Source organism: Rutilus rutilus (genome assembly GCF_951802725.1).
Source record: "Rutilus rutilus genome assembly, chromosome: 20".
Lineage (NCBI taxonomy): Eukaryota > Metazoa > Chordata > Actinopteri > Cypriniformes > Leuciscidae > Rutilus > Rutilus rutilus.
Window position 1 is genome coordinate 11,596,854 of NC_140225.1, and position 16,761 is coordinate 11,613,614.

Here is a 16,761-nt window from a genome sequence, read left to right on the forward strand (position 1 = left end):
CTTCCAGCATCCCGCCCCCCTCCCCTATTTGTTCCTGCTAATTAATGGCTGTGGTGCTAATTAAAAGCTGTGCAACACTCAATACATTCTGAGTCCTTGAGAAATATTAACATTTTCATTTGCAGGTCTCAGAGACTAATGAATATTCAATTGCAAAATTTCCAAGGAAAATTATAGGTTTGGGAGGAGCATGAAAGTGACAGAAAGACATATAGGCCTATATTATGCAGTAAAAAAGGATTTCACACTGGGAGTCCTATAACATGACAAGACCCCATGGAGTAAAGAAAAAAGAACAGGACGATAGAAATAAAAGGTTCGACCATAGCCTAGTCAATTCAAAGACGTTGGCATGCTTTGTCGAGAAGCATTTCAATTTTTCATGTTATAATACAAACGAAACACTCTGCCATGGAAGACAATGTGCACGAGAGAAAAGAAAAGCTTTGCATGAAAGAAAGGCCTCCGCTTCAACTGTATGCTGAGCAACAGGAAGCTTCCTACTGCGTTAAACGTGTCATCTTTACACATAAATCAAGCCTGTGAACAAAATGTCTGTGCTGGGCTAGATAAAAGGGGAGAAGCAGCCCAAATGTGGTCTCTTGGGCACAGTTCCACACCTCCACCTCTTTCCATCCACTCCCCACATTTTAATTGCTACTGTTTGCCAATTGCCACAGCTCATACTGTGCCCATAATGACTGTTCCTCACAATGCTGCCATAGCACTTGATCTCTTTTTTAATGATCCTCCTCCTGTAAATTTGTACTGTTCTAGTGTCTTATCTCACAGATCTTTATCAGCTCTGCTTGCCTGTGGACACATTAATTGGGGAGTGATTAATTGACCACAGATACTTCAGGCATGACCTATGTAAAGCGCACAGTCACTGATTTGCACTGCTGATTTGATTACTGACTATATAGCTCCTTGTGTGCAATTAGTGTAAAATCTTTACCGGTGACGTTTATGACAGTTACATTCAATTAGTCGTATGTAGATTTCCACTATAGAGAGAAGGATGATGATTGTTAACATCAGATTGGACTAGGGTGTAAAAATCCTATGACAAAATTTCTCTGTAAATCATTCGGAAAATCATGCCTATGTTAATTGGCATGTTGACAGTTTATGTAAGATTGGTTTTATAGACAATTCACATAGACAATTGTTCTGCTTGTGTTTTAATGAGTCAGTGCTTATTTTTTTGCTGGTACGCTTAAGATTTACAGTTTTGACTGGGAAAAGACAATTATTCAAATGTATTCAGAATTATTCAGTTTCATCAGTTTTCTGTTTTACTTCTGGTAATAAGGAAAAAATCTGAACGATACAGAATGAAAGTCTGCTCCATGAACACAGAAACACATTATTTGTAACAGTGCTTAATTTGTACACGACAAAAAGAAAGACAGTTACACTGAAAATAATTCACTTAGGAGAATTCACGGCTTGGGAAATGTTGTGAAGTATTCAAGTTAGTTAGATTGGGCGATCAGCCAGGACTGGGACTTCTGTGTGTGCAAGTATCCTGACAGACGGTCAAGTCTATGGGGATTAATCCTGCAGGTTACATCGTTACACCAGTGGGTGGTGACAAGTGCCTGTCTTTATGAGTAATTGAATCATTTATTCAACCGATTCATTCACAACACTGATTAATTCTGGAACAATACAAGTGGTTGTCTTTATGAGTGAATAATTCAATTATTAATTCAGCACTGATTCAATCAAGGATAAAACACCACTAAGTACTACTGTTTGTGTTGCAAAGTGTCTACTATGGCTTCATTTGGAACTGTTGTCAATGGCGGAGAAAAAACAGACGAAGAGATTGGCGATATTTTGTCGAAGGGCGTTTTCATACCTTCCTCGTTGGATGGTTTATTTTTGCCTTAGTTTGGATTGTTTCTTCATAAGTGAATACAGCAATAATGCTCGGGTTCACACCAAAGAAATCGGCCTAAGATTACCTGAACGAGGTTGATATTGAAAACGAACTCTGAAGCAGGTCATGTAATAAAAAAAGCAGTTTGAGCCAACGGACTGACAAACCAAGCAGTATCATAATTCATATTGGGAAATATGTTACGCAAAAATCAGCAGTGTCTGATTCTCTGGGTGATTACATTACTTATTATCCCAGTTGAAAATCAAAGAGCACCTATTTCCATTGCTCTTCTCTGAAACATGAGGTGCATTGCAAGAAAGCTGTCCTGATGAAGCCTTTATTCTTGCTATAAATATTACAAGTCCCTGTTTTGGAATAAAGCAAACAATCTACAGGTGTGAAAACACCTAAGATGTTCTTGTTGTTATTATTCGTACTGATTCTTTTTTAGAAGCCACACAAAATACAAAGAGGAAGCTGCTGAGCCACCCAAAGGCGTTATCTTTATTTATGTTTTCTTTTAAAATGTATTGTTTCAGTTGGGAACTTGGGAACATACAGTATAAGCAATATGCAGCATTAAATTGAGTACTTGATCCTCTGTAAAAGGATGAAATGTGCTGTATAGCCAACAAAGGCTTATGTTATCTGTTGAGGCTTGTGCGCATGGCATATGCATATGCTCTGTTTGTGCCATTTAGAGCCAGGGACATTTTTCTTTGTCACATTGCTCTCCTGGCTCAACGAGCTGAAAGCAGGATTAGCCTCCAGTGTCTTTGAAAAGTCAAGAAGTGAGGGAAAAAATGAGGATAAAGTGATGACAGGATGGAGAGAGAGCGAGGAAGAGCGAGAAACACATGGGCAGTTACATGAGCAAGAGAGATGGAGAGAGAGAGAGAGCTAACAGCTTGGCTGGGAGGGACATGGCATGCATATTTCATATATAAAAGACAAGCATTTCATTTCCATATTTAGTGAACACTGAGAAGACTTATTTGAGCAGTCAGGGCTTTGTTGAAATAGAAAATCTGCAAACTCACTGTGCCCATGTATTTCCAAATCAATCTACAGCCATCTGCAACTGATGCGTGACATGGCACGTCTGGATCTCCCATCTGATTTCCCGAAAACCCTAGAACATTTTTCACTGTGATTGGCTTATCTATGTCTAGGAGTTTTATTGTTATGAGATGCACAGGGACCATCCTGGCCCCTGGGAAGTGTTTAATTAGAGTGGAGGGGTGACTTAGTGGTTTAAAATAATATTTCAAGTTCGACACAAGTTAAGGTCAAACAACAATGTTTTAACCACAAAAAATAATTTCCTCAAATCTGGAAATGAAAAAGTTTTAATTTTATTGTATTATTTCTATTTAGCTTTTTATTTTATTTCAGGTCAGCCATTTTAGTATTTCAACTTCCTTTAACTTATTTATTAGTATTGCCAAGACAATATAAAAAAAAAATTCATCTAACATTTGTTTTATTTTATCTCAGCTTTAATTCAAATAACAAACACCATTTTTACTAGTTTTAGTTGTAGTTAACAATAACAACATTGCTTACAATGGAAGTGAATGAGGACTGGATTGTCCTCATTCACTTCCATTGTAAGCAATGTTGTTATTGTTAATAACTACAACTAAAACTAATAAAAATTGTAAAAATCCAATAATTACATAAAAATGTTAAATGTTAAAATACTCACTTGTTTCAATAGTGAAGCCAAAAGGTTGCTGCTTTTATCCCGACAAGGAACAAGCCAAGCACGGCTCTTAACCCCATGGAAACTGTCCCTAAAATACATTGCTTTAGATAAAAATTCTGTTAAATCACTTTTTACTAACTGTGGTTTTCTTTTCTTTTTTTTCAAATCAGATGTAAAGAGGGTTTCCAGGGCATTCGCTGTGACCAGTTCCTGCCCAAGACTGATTCCATCCTGTCTGACCCAAGTGAGTGTTCTTGCATTTTGCTTTAATGAATCAGATTCATGTAAACACTTTTTTTTTTTTTTTTTTACATTTAACAGGAAATCCACATGGATATGTATTATACAACCCTTTTAAATTGTTTTGAAATGAATGTACAGGGTCACTGATGTGAATAGAGAGAAATGGCTATATAACTTTCAGCTTCTAACCCAAATGAATGCTTAACCTCCGTGGACCATAATGCATTTATGCATTCATTTGCCAATAACAACAAGGCTTTGCAGTTTGCAGTCTTACAGACACTGTTGTCATAGAAACCTTGTCATTACCAAAGTGTCATAACATTTTCATATTTTTCTGACAGGAACAGATATCTAGATTTTCCCACCCACTCAGCCAATGGCCGTATATTCACACGCTTCTACCAAACCTGAATGTTTCTTTTCTGAATGAAGTATACCATTTTCTGGCAATAACATTATGTGCTTGCATGCATACAGTACTGTACATTAAGCTTGTGTGTTGGGGGGGGGGGGGGGGGGGGGGTATTACAAAGATACTAATACCAGTCATTTTTGACTTTCCATAGCTTTCCATAGACGTAATTATTTTATACTGTACAAACTATTGTATCCCCCTAACCCTAAACCTACCCATCACAGAAAACTATTCCCACATATCACATGATCATTTATATATCTTGGATAGATGGATGGATGGATAGATTCATAGATTCATAGATTTTATTTGAACTTTATTTCAAATCAGTCTTATAATATGCAGAAATTGAGTTTATAATAGATAGGTTGATAGTACAACACTACATGTTCTCCATTTAAACACAGTGTGAAAATAGAAAGGTGAGATTACTCTAAGAATGGATTGCACCTATTGATATATAGCACATTGCATGGGCTTTCTGCATTTCTTTTAGCTGCCAATTCACTAAAGGGATGAACAGTGCAAATTTGCCCAGAAAATCTGCATGGGACAATTCCTCATCTTTGTAGACACGATTTTAAGGATGTGGAAGATGCAGCAGACAACCACTGACATACTTTACTAGAACTATACATCATCACAACACCACTGCAATCCAATTCCAAAAACCTAATTCGCATACAGTACAAATTTGTGTTGAAAAGAATGACAATGACTTGATTTAAATATTTATGCTGCAGCAACCCCAAGATTGTGGATGTTTTGTGAATAATACACATTTTTTGGGGGGGATGCACACCCAACAAAGTCCTCCCATGCCCTGATACGGCATTGTTCATAAGCATAGCGTTTTGTTCTTGTCTGTTTCTGTTTCTTCTACTTCACTTGAAGGTCAATGAACAAGACTATAATCTTCTGAATGGCACCCTAATGAAGTTTGGCACAGATTTGCACTATAAGTTTGCCAAGTCTTAGCCACTTATCACTTTTGGCACAAGACAAGGAGCCACCTATTGGACATACGAAAAATAGAATTAAGCACAGCAGAGTAACCAATTTCAGACATGTCACAACAGCAAATTGTGAATAATGAGCTTACCACTCAATTCAGACAATAATAGCTCTGTTGGAGGAGAATTTAGCACCCTGTCAAATGGCTATTGTGGAATAAAAGCCACACACATATTTTATGTTGCGCAACTACACAACACATTGATTATACACGTGACCCTCTACATATAGGTCACAAATATACTGTATGATACTACGCCTCTAAAATTTCTGTAATCTCATTGGTATCCCTTCTGTTTAGATGGCACTCTTGCCTGTTTTGATTCACATGATCTCCATCAGAAAAAAGTATACCGGCTTTCAGTGTTTAAAGTTTGAGATGCCAGTAATGGGTTCACTGACAGGACAGGCACACACAGCCAAAGTCTCACCGCCGCTCTTAAAAGCAACATTTACAGAGGACAGGGACATCCAGGGTCACTTTGTCCTTGAGTTAGACGGGCATGGCTTTCATCACACATCTCTCGACCTTATTTCCTTTCCAATGTGTCTCTATCCCTCCAACCTCTGTCTGATAATCTTCAATGGTAAAATTACAACCGTTACAGTACAAAATTAATGTTGTCATCATTTATATATATATATATATATATATATATATACTATTGAAAGTGAATACTTTTACCCAATTGCATTTTGACCTCATTTCAAAGGTCAATGACCATATTCTGAGTTAAATTCAAGTTAAGCTTGACAAAATCTGTGGCTTGTGGTTTTTTACTAGAGAACAGAATTTCAGTTCATCACTCAGTTTGTAAAATAGAACAGGAAATGCATTTATAATGAACTAAAGATCTAAAGGGCAAGAGAGCCAGAGGGTTTGAAAGCAGTATATTTTTGATATTGCAGAGTTATTCATTTTTTAGTTTGTCATATTAAATGTATTGATGTCTAAATTGTCTTTTTAAATTTTTTTTAGGTGGGGCTATTTTTGGTGAAGGAGCTGTAGCAATGTAATATCTTTTGGTAGATTTGGAGTTTAAGAAAAGTTGTGTCCTATCCTTTCCTGGTATCTTTGCGGTGTAGGATAAGGTCAAGTTGTTAGATGCACTCTTCTTCCATCTGCATTCTTCAGACTTTTGCTTATATCCAACCATCCCATGTCTCACAGTGTTATATATATACAGTATATACACCGGTCAAAAGTTTTAGATCGGTAAGATTTTTTGTTTTTTTAAAAGAAGTATCTTCTGCTCACCAAGGCTGCATTTATTTGATTAAAAATGCAAACAAAAACATTCATATTGTGAAATATTATTACAATTTAAAACAGCTGTTTTCTATGTGAATATATAGTAAAGTGTAATTTATTCCTGTGATCAAAGCTGAATTTTCAGCATCATTACTCCAGTCTTCAGTGTCACATGATCCTTCAGAAATCATTCTAATATGATGATTTGATGCTCAAGAAACATTTATGATTATTATCAATGTTGAAAACAGTTTTTATGTTTTTATTTCATGATGCTATGATGAGTAGAAAGTTCAAAAGAACAGCATTTATCTGAAATGGAAAGCTTTTGTAACATTAAACACTACCCTTCAAAAGTTTGGGGTCAGTAAGAATTCAAATTTTATTTTTGGGGGAAATAGATAAAATAAATCAATACTTTTATTCATCAAGGATGAGTAAAACTGATCAAAAGTTACAGTAAAGACATTTATAATGTTAGAAAATATTCTATTTTAAATAAATGTTGTTCTTTTGAACTTTCTATTCATCAAAGAATTTTGGAAAAAAAAAATTGTACACAACTGTTTTCAACATTGGAAATAATAATGAATGTTTTTTGAGCATAAAATCATCATATTAGAATGATTTCTGAAGGATCATGTGACACTGAAGACTGGAGTAATGATGCTGAAAATTCAGCTTTCATCTGAGGAATAAATTACATTTTAAAATATATTAAAATAGAAAACAGTCATTTTAAATTGTCATAATATTTCACAATATTACTTTTTATTATTATTTTTATTATTATTATTTATTGTTTTTTATCAAATAAATGCAGCCTTGGTGAGCAGAAGAGACTTCTTTTAAAAACATAAAAAATCTTACCGATCTAAAACTTTTGACCAGTAGTGTATATATTAATCAAAGCACCTAACCCAGGGTCAAGAAGAACAAATATGCTGAATTATTATAATCAGTTTCTGGATTGCATGAAGATCAAGCAGCCAGAGCCAAACATTTGAAAGGCAAGGCTGCACTCAGAGTGAATTATGAAAGATTCAAAATATATATATATATATATATATTTTTTTTAATGGGAAGACAACGCCAGACACGCTATTTGAAATGCGCGTGCACTGCAGTCTCTGAATATGATTTTTTCATTGTGTTTACAGTCTACAAGATAAAAATCTCTTCTATATTGAACGGATTCTTTTTTGCTGTAGTTAAAGTTAAACTAGGATAACTATCTTGATGTATCTTGATCTTCTATCAGGTCTTGATCCTTTTGATGTAAAGAGACTTGTACACTATAAAGGCACATATACCTTTCTCCCCTTCACAGGTGATAGGACAGGATGAAGGGTTTTCTCTTAAAACATCAGAGATTTTAAGTGAATGTGCATGAGCCATCAGTTGCATTTAAAGTGATAAAAAACACGAGAGCAGACACAATAACCTTGTTTTTATCCTTTCACCCTTCTTAATGATCTTTGTTTCTGAACAATTGCCACACATTACATGTGTTAGTTTCTGCCTTTTGACAAAAATATCCTTTAAATATAATTGATCATTTAAGCACATTTTAATCTGACTGAAATGTCAACTCGTTTTAGTCGAGCGTTATGTTTGTGTTCAGAGCTGTACTGATACTGTGTAATGATACTCCTCTGGCTTAGAAAAGAACTTTCAAATAATCTTTCCCCTTCAAGACTTTTGCACTTTGACGTACTGAGGTTTTCAAAATGTCATTAAAGTCTTACATAAATATTTCTCTCTGACGCCTCATCGTTTGACTTTGTCAGAACAAAAAGCGCATGTGAGTTGATCGGGTGTCTGTTTTCCCTTTCATCATCACACAAGCTAGGCAAGGAGGTAATTGTAGCATTGTTGGGGTGACACGCGAATGGATTGCAATCTCTAGAGCCTTTACGTTACCACTTGGGAAAGTGAAGCACAAACATAGAGGGAAATTTTATATTGATTGCTGCAATTCATCTGTTGAGACCCAGTGCAATTCTGCTTGTTCACACTTGTGAAATGTTTATCCAGGTCTGAGGTAATGCTTCCGGATGGGTCATTTACAATGAGATATAGATTTTGACAGCACGCCTCTTAATGAAGAATACGTAATTCTACTGCAAATTGTCACAGTGTTCTCTACGTTACGGTATCCTTGGAAACCTGCCATGTAGTCAGGGTTACAAAGGCTATTTTTCTTCTTTACGTACTTTGGCTGAAAATAAAATGCATTTAGGGAAGCTAATTCTAAACATGTTGAGCTTCTATTAGCTACCTGCCTGAAGACGGTCATCTTTTTGCATTTTCCTTTGATAACTCAATTTAGCATCCATCTGGCATCAATTCAGGCGAATGTCAGGAGTGCTCAATGCATTTGATTTACAGCAATCATGTACGACATGATTTATGCACTCAGGGTTTAATACACATCACCACTTTGTGCCGTGTACATTTCTATTCTGCTTGATTGACAGCGACCTATTAGCTCTCAATTTCACGCGTCTCTGAAGGGACCTGCTGTTTATTTGTGGAGTTATCTGTTTGTTATTGTTACTTTGAGAGCCTCCTTCTAATTTCAAAGCTTTACAAGACCAGATCCCTCATTTTGGTTGCCCGGATTCCCCGCTGATCACAATGTCTGTTTACTGAAAAGTGAGTCAGTGGTTATTAGCAGTCTCTTTGTGATGATGGCTCTGCCAGAGGCAGCAGGTGAGAGGGGGTAAGTAATTGTCAGACTTGCTGATTAAAGTGGGTTCTCACAGCCTTTGGGCTCCTTATATTTGAATGATTTTGGCTAAAAGAGCTTCTTGTCATTTCAGCCTCTCTGTCTAGATGACAGTGTTATTGGCCTTTTGTAACTTTTCATTTAAAGGGCAAGTCACATGCATGATTACTTATCAAAGACAGTGGCATCATGTTCACTCTCAATTCTCTGTGTAGCAGATTATGTAAATGAGTCGATATAATTTCTCTGTAATCATCAGGAAATGTCACCCACTTGCTATAAGAGGTGGAAATCTTTAGATACCTTGGGATTCGATTCGGTGTCAAATGGACTTATATTTTTCCCATTCAAATGAAAGCTGCTAACCAGTAACAACTTCTCCAAGTATTGCAGGTTCTTGCCGAGTTCTATCAAAATTTCGGTTCAGTGTAAATGAAATGTCACACCAGAGCATCATAATCATCATTGTCAGTCAATGAATGTCTTCTGTGGCTTTGCATGAGAGTGATCTACTTTCGAGCATGTTGTCATGTCCCATGATTGTGATTTGTGTAAATAAAGTATTCCATTTAAAATAAAGAATTAATGACACAGAACATTGTATTTGTTTGTTGCCTTTAAGATGTTAAAGGGATACTCCACTTTTTTTGGAAATAGGCTCATTTTACAACTCCCCCAGAGTTAAACAGTTGAGTTTTACCGTTTTCGAATCCATTCAGCCGAGTTTCTGATATTTAGAAGAATATCAGTAACCAGACAGTTTCTGGTCTCATTGACTTCCATAGTATATATTTTTTCCTACTATGGAAGTCAATGAGACCAGAAACTGTGTGGTTACTGATATTCTTCTAAATATCAGAAACTCGGCTGAATGGATTCGAAAACGGTAAAACTCAACTGTTTAACTCTGGGGGAGTTGTAAAATGAGCCTATTTCCAAAAAAAGTGGAGTATCCCTTTAAAGCTCATTCTGCCTTTCTGCCTGACTGTTTAATTATAACCAGTTCTGTAGCCTATATTAAATGTTGTGGCTCAATCCAGAATTGTATGATGAATCGTTGAATTGATTGAAACTATCACAAAAAGTTTAAAATATCAAGTTCACTTTGCAACTGACACTCTCATCTTGTCTCATCTCATCTGTTCGCGGTTTCACACACGTCTGCGTCTTTTCAGATCTGTTGGTACTGGCAGACATCCTCTTCTCATTTCACAGTGCTGGGCTCTGTCAGTCCCTTAGCCTCCTTAGTGTCTAAACTTTATGAGGCTCTCCTTTAATAATTCTTCCTAAGCCTTTCAATCTCCCCAGCATCCCTTAGTCTGTCAATCAGCCTTGTAGGCATCCTCTCCTCACCTGTATTCGCAAGCCACAAGCACTTCAGAGTTATTAACCATAATGCCCTGGGAGGAACACTGCATCATCCTTACAGTGACAAACAATGGGGAGCTGAGATAGTGCTGACAGGTACAGTCTGTCTGGCAGTTCATAAAAGACTTTTGTAACTCTGATGTAACATGAATAGCAAAGGGAAGGGAGGAGAATAGGACAGTAATTGGTTCTATCCTGCTGGGTCTGTCTACCAGCTGTTTCAGCGTATCCAATGATCATTTCCACGTCAGAGTACTGGACAAACTTTGCCATTACACTTGTAATGGCAGCTGTTATGGCAAGTGTATCTTTGTTTCTGCTTAAAATGATGATAATACTGACCACGAAGTGAGATTAAAGGTCACGGTAGCGCTTCAGCAGAAAATGGTATGCTCGTATGGCTTAAATGGTCGTGATGAAAATTGATATCTTACTGGCTCATTCTATTGCATTTGAAGACACTGAGAGCATCTAATATCCTCGCTCAAACACTTCTGTCAGAGACATACCCTACAGGGATTATATGAAGTTTGAACAAGCTGTACTTGCTTATAACTTTGTTTGCTCACACTGGAGTACAACTTGCATAGCCTGTTTGTTGTATATAACTCAAAGTTTTCTGTGGACAAATTTGTGGTCAAGGCTTTTGAGAGTATCATAGCGTCGAACTAGATACCCTCTATTTTAAACCTGGCCTATTGCTTTCCATAGATTCCTGTGATTCCAAATCATTTTTACTCACCCGTATCCTTGGTATAGATCTGGTTGGGCATGACCTATGAGCCACAGAGAGACTGTTTTGCACTCACTGTAGTCATTATTCATGACTGTCGAGATCCCATGGCCCTGTCTGTTCTCATCCCATACAGCTGTCCAATTTAGACATTGCTTTTTTTCCCTGTCTGTTTCATCCACTGGTATGTCATGAAACTGTCTCAAATGGTTGTGAAAAGATCCTTGAGAGCGATTTTAGACTTAGGCAGCTAAACTGATGAGTCACCCCTATCCAATCTGCCCACTAAGACGTATATTAGTCAATCCTTCGGTGTGTGTGTGTGCGCGCATTTGCCTGCAAAGGCGTTGAAAGATAAAGGCAGATAAAGTGCTGTTTGACATTAGACCCCGATGTTGATTGACAGGAGGGTATTGCAGGAGTCCACCTGTAAAGCTGACTCATCAGTTTTAGTGAACTTTTTATTAGGTCTCTAACTTGAACGTTAATAGGATCTGTTGTTCACACAACTTGTAGATAAAATCCTGACAGCCTTCATGAAATGAAATTAGTGCTGCAGGTGCTTTCTACTTTAGTGTATCTGTTTGGAATTGGATGCAGAAGATGTTTACCAGTAATGGCATTCAATAATCTCTGAAGCTTTCAGCCTTGGGGTCACAACTCCACATGGGCTCACCAGAGATGCTGGGGTCTCAGGAGATTTTTATAAATTGTATTTGTTGTATAATTTAAAAAGATTTTTTTGCAGTAATCTAGAAGTATACTATTCAAAAAGAATGAATTAAATTTAAATCATTTATTTAAAGTCAGCATGAAACAGAATTTTTGTAATGTTTTTGAAAGAATGCTAAATTTATTTGATCAAAAATACAGTAAAAACACAAATATTATGAAATATGGATACAATTTCAAATAGCTGTTTATGTGAATATATATTGTAAAATGTAATTTATTTTAAAATATTTATTTACTGTAAAAAATAAGAATTGTCCATTTTGATTTCATAGTGACATACATTTTTTTTTTTTTTTTTTTGCCAAGGTGCGTGCTTGTGTGTGCGTAGGCCTCGATGCAAAGGTCAAAACACAACACAACACAACATCAAAAAGATGAATATGCATAAGTGTCACTGACTTAACACCCTTAAGCTGTTTTAACCGTTTGCTTGCACTTATTTGTGTGAAGCAGGATTTAGCTATCTTGTTTGCATTTCATTGCAGGACCAAATATTGTTCCAAGCTGGATAGAACAGCAGAGATGGGATGAATGCGCTTTTAATTATTGTGTCAGACATTGACAACCTGCAGCGCGACACACAGCCCTCAATCCTCCCATTAGACAGGATGAGTGCCAATGAAGGGATGCCCAAATGATTTGTTACAGTTACAGAGTAAATAATTATACAATTGGAAAAATGTCTTCTTGTTTTTAACAACACAATTTGCTGTCTGGGAAATCTTAGTGTATAGCTTAATGCTGTGACATGGGTGGGGTGGGGGATTGTACTCATCTTGGAACCTAAGAAATGGGTCTTAGACCTAAAAAAGGATGAGCACCCATTAGAAATACTTCACTAGAATGTGTTTGCATCTGGAGTGAAAAAGCTTTTTTTGTCAGTTTTTACACCTCAATTTCATGAAACACAGTCTTTCACTTTCTCTCCGTTTTTCTGGAGTCACAAAGTCTGTGTGAGATTTGGTGCTATTCTCAGTGAAAGCAGGTTGTGGGTATTGGGTGAACATTGTGTCTGGCCTTTCAGAAGCTTAGTTTAATCTCTGATTTGTAAAGCAGGGTTGCAAAATGCTTTCGCTGTCCAGCTGTGACCGCTCAGCCAGGCCAGCGTGACCATTTCTGAAATGTTTCACTTGTAATTATTGTTTGTATTAGAGAAAAGGGCAAAGAAATCTAACAACATGAGACCTTTTTTTCTTCTTTTTTTTTCCTGTGTTATTTCTGTTATTTGTTAGTTGATTGTGATTGTAAAACTGTACCTGTAGCTATGCTTTTACCAGCAGGCTTTCTTGGTGTGAGAGCTGATTTCATGTCCCAGAAGTCTCATATAATGGACCAAAGTTGGTATAATGGCAGACATTAAATAATGCAAGATATCACAAATCTGAATTGACAGAATCAATTCTGTTGCCATACCCCAATATACTAATATGTATTTCTGTCAGGACCTCTACGATTGGCAATTGCCTACAGTTAGGATTGGCGGTATGGTTCTGTTCTGGGCAAGAACTCCCTAGCACGGATAAGAGCAGGGAGAGCAGCAATAGGGTAAACAAAACAGAACCAACATGAATGTATTGCAGATATCATTAATTCAAGATTTTAAAGTACAACATAATTAGAGAATTTATTCTGATTCAAGGGGAATCAGAATGCCATACTGACTGACGAGAGGAGGAGCTGGGGATGGAGGAGGGTAATTTGCTCCTGAGAAACGCGATAGCTGTTGATAATACTGAAGGAGCTTATATATGTATACAGTGATAGGCGTTGTATTCCTGTAGGTAGACATGGATCAGCTGAGTGTCATCTGATGCAAGCTTGACTAACGTGACCTACCAGAACTGACGCTACGCTTAATATTTAGTTACTGTATTTATCTGAGGCTTTATATGGACAGGACAGGAGTATTGAAAATGCCTTCAGCACAATAGTGCATGATGTTATGCACAAGATGCAGAATTATGAGCAAATAAGACTGTATTACATTTCCAACATTTATGAGAAGGAAGCAGCTTTATGGGATGTGGAGATATTTGATTAGCCTTTATCCATTTTCTGTTAGAGAATGTAGCCCAAGACTGGTTGCCCACTGAAGCTAAGCAGGGTTGAGCCTGGTCAGTACCTGGATGGGAGACCTCCTGGGAAAACTAGGTTGCTGCTGGAAGAGTTGTTAGTGAGGCCAGTAGGGGGTGCTCACCCTGTGGTCTGTGTGGGTTCTAATGCCCCAGTATGATGGGGACACTATACTGTCAAAAAGCATCGTCCTTCTGATGAGATTTTAAACCAAGGTCCTGACTCTCTGTGGTCATTAAAAATCCCAGGATGTCCTGGGTGTAGGATGTAGGATGTAGGTGTTCGGCATTCTGGCTAAATTTGCCCATTGGTCTATCATCTCTGTCTATCATCGTGGCCTCCTAATCATCCCCATATATACTGATTGGCTTCATCACTCTGTCTCCTCTCCACCAGTAAGCAGGTGTGTGGTGAGCGTTCTGGCGCAATATGGCTGCCGTCGCATCATCCAGGTGAATGCTGCACATTGGTGGTGAGCGCTTTGCGCACTGAGAAAAGCACTAAAAATGTCACAAATTATTACGATATTCCCCAAAACGGCAGATATTGAGCATAAAGCGGTATCATAAGATTTGTGTTCTGTTGTCATTCGTTCATAAAAAAATCTAACCTATCAATGCACTTTAAAAATGCCATGTCAGCCTATCATTCTGCATTGTTCGTTGAGCTGTCGTGTCAACCTTCTCCTCCCCTCTGCCACCAGTCTTGCCCCCACTTGTGCTGTGGGGGGTAGGCTATCACGGGATCTGACAGTTAAATGTAATTCTGTCAGCAGAGTTCTATCGGTACGTTATGTGGGAGTCACGTCCAAGAATATAAATTTTTCCTGCATTTACACTGTTCCTGAATCTCTCTGCTAGAACTAAAACCGATCACATTGCTTGCTTTGGAGCTGGAGCCCAACTGGACATCTGGAGTCTGCAGACCGACTTGAAGATATCCATTGCATTTTCCATTAATACTCCACTGTGTAGAGAAGGAGAGGACAGGAGGGAGAGATGAGATAAAGACCAGGAGTGACCTTTGTGTAATGAAATTTCTTGACAGCATGTCGTCTTCATGAGGAAACCCACAATTGATCATGCTTGGGACATTTGTGCATGAGCACACATTAGTAAAACTTAATCATGTTTAAATACTTCTGGAAATTCATTGCAATTCTGCTCACATTTAGTCTGGTTGTAATATTGCAATTTGTATTGTATTATGCACAGTATTATTCGCCACTGATAAATAATCATTAGTCTGTAACATTTTATCTCATGTTAATCTATGCATTGCTGCCTAAGCTTTTATATCTCCAAATCTACAACTAATTAATGTTGGGCTAAAACATTCTGGTTGCGAGGAGCATTGAGTATTCCAGGGATGAACAACTGAATTACTCTGAGACTGCTCAGGGGCTTTCTCTACTTTAGATGTGAATGTAAACTGATTCTATTGCCATGGCAATCTCAAAGCCACCCACTCATATGTGAAGGCTCACATGCACATATGCATCCAAAACTCATCGAGGCGTTGACTCTGATGTTGTTGGTGTAAGTAAATGGGGTTCAGCTGGTCGTTTGTAGCCTCAGGCTCTCGATGGGCAGGGAGTTTATGGTCTCTCATGGGTAAATTTACATCTTTCTTTTCAGATCAGGAGTGCAGAAATGCATTTAGTTTTGTTTTCAAGGTTCTGCAGCTGAAACCGTCTGTCTTTAGATAAAGCATTAACTTTGAACTTGCAATGAACAGTCACTCAGTGTCTCATTAAGCATCATTGAGTTGTATTGCTCAAAGATAAGATTAGATTCTGACACAACCTCTGCATAAATCATACTGAAATCAAATCCAAGAAATGGTTATTTTGTGTTTTGTAGATTCAGAGCTATAATTCATGACTTATTGTACCCTGGAAATCCAGAGTTCTCGCCAGAGCACAAGTTGAATTTGCTCAGCGAGTTTACTCTGGTGTCGAGTAATGATGCTCATTAAATATGCTATTAAATAAATATTAAATATCCGAGCTGCACCAATCACATCGGGTTATCTGATAGGCGGACCAGAGGCGAGCTAAACAGATGACGACAGCGCTGTGACGTCGAAGTTATTGGTAAAGTTGTTTGAAACGGCTTTGGCCGCTACAATGAATGAGTTAGACTTGGCTTTTTATCTAAAAGAGGAACAGAAGATGGCGCTCGAATCGTTCCTTTGCAAGAAGGGTGTTTTTGCTGTTTTGCCGACCGGATACGGCAAGAGTCTAATCTACCAGTTAGCTCTGTACACTGTTAGACTTTTCAAGGGTTTTTTACAGTAACTTACTGGCAACACTGTTGCCAGTAAGTTACTGTAATTAAGAGTTACAGTACCAAACCGTGTTTCAGTTTTGTGTAATACAGTGCATTACTGTAAAAACGAAGCTAATCAGTACAGTGCATTACTGTAAAAACTAAGCTAATCAGTACACTACTGTAATTATTTTTATTTGTACTAAATATAAATTAGATTTGATAATTTTGATATATGATTAATTTTATTTTTATCCTACATAAGTACTACTTTCATACAAACCAATTAGACAAAGTTATCACAAAATACCATTTTTTTATTTAA

General features: G+C 37.4%; 1 protein-coding gene across 2 annotated transcripts in view; it reads left to right on the plus strand.

Annotated features, from left to right (window-relative positions):
* Window positions 1-16,761, plus strand: part of nrg3a (neuregulin 3a) — a 327,881-nt gene that overhangs the window by 270,584 nt on the left and 40,536 nt on the right. For both annotated transcript variants that reach the window (XM_084391956.1, XM_084391957.1), the window contains exon 3: window positions 3,770-3,843. In XM_084391956.1, the coding sequence (XP_084248082.1) occupies window positions 3,770-3,843 (74 nt within the window). The remainder of the gene's footprint in view (window positions 1-3,769; window positions 3,844-16,761) is intronic.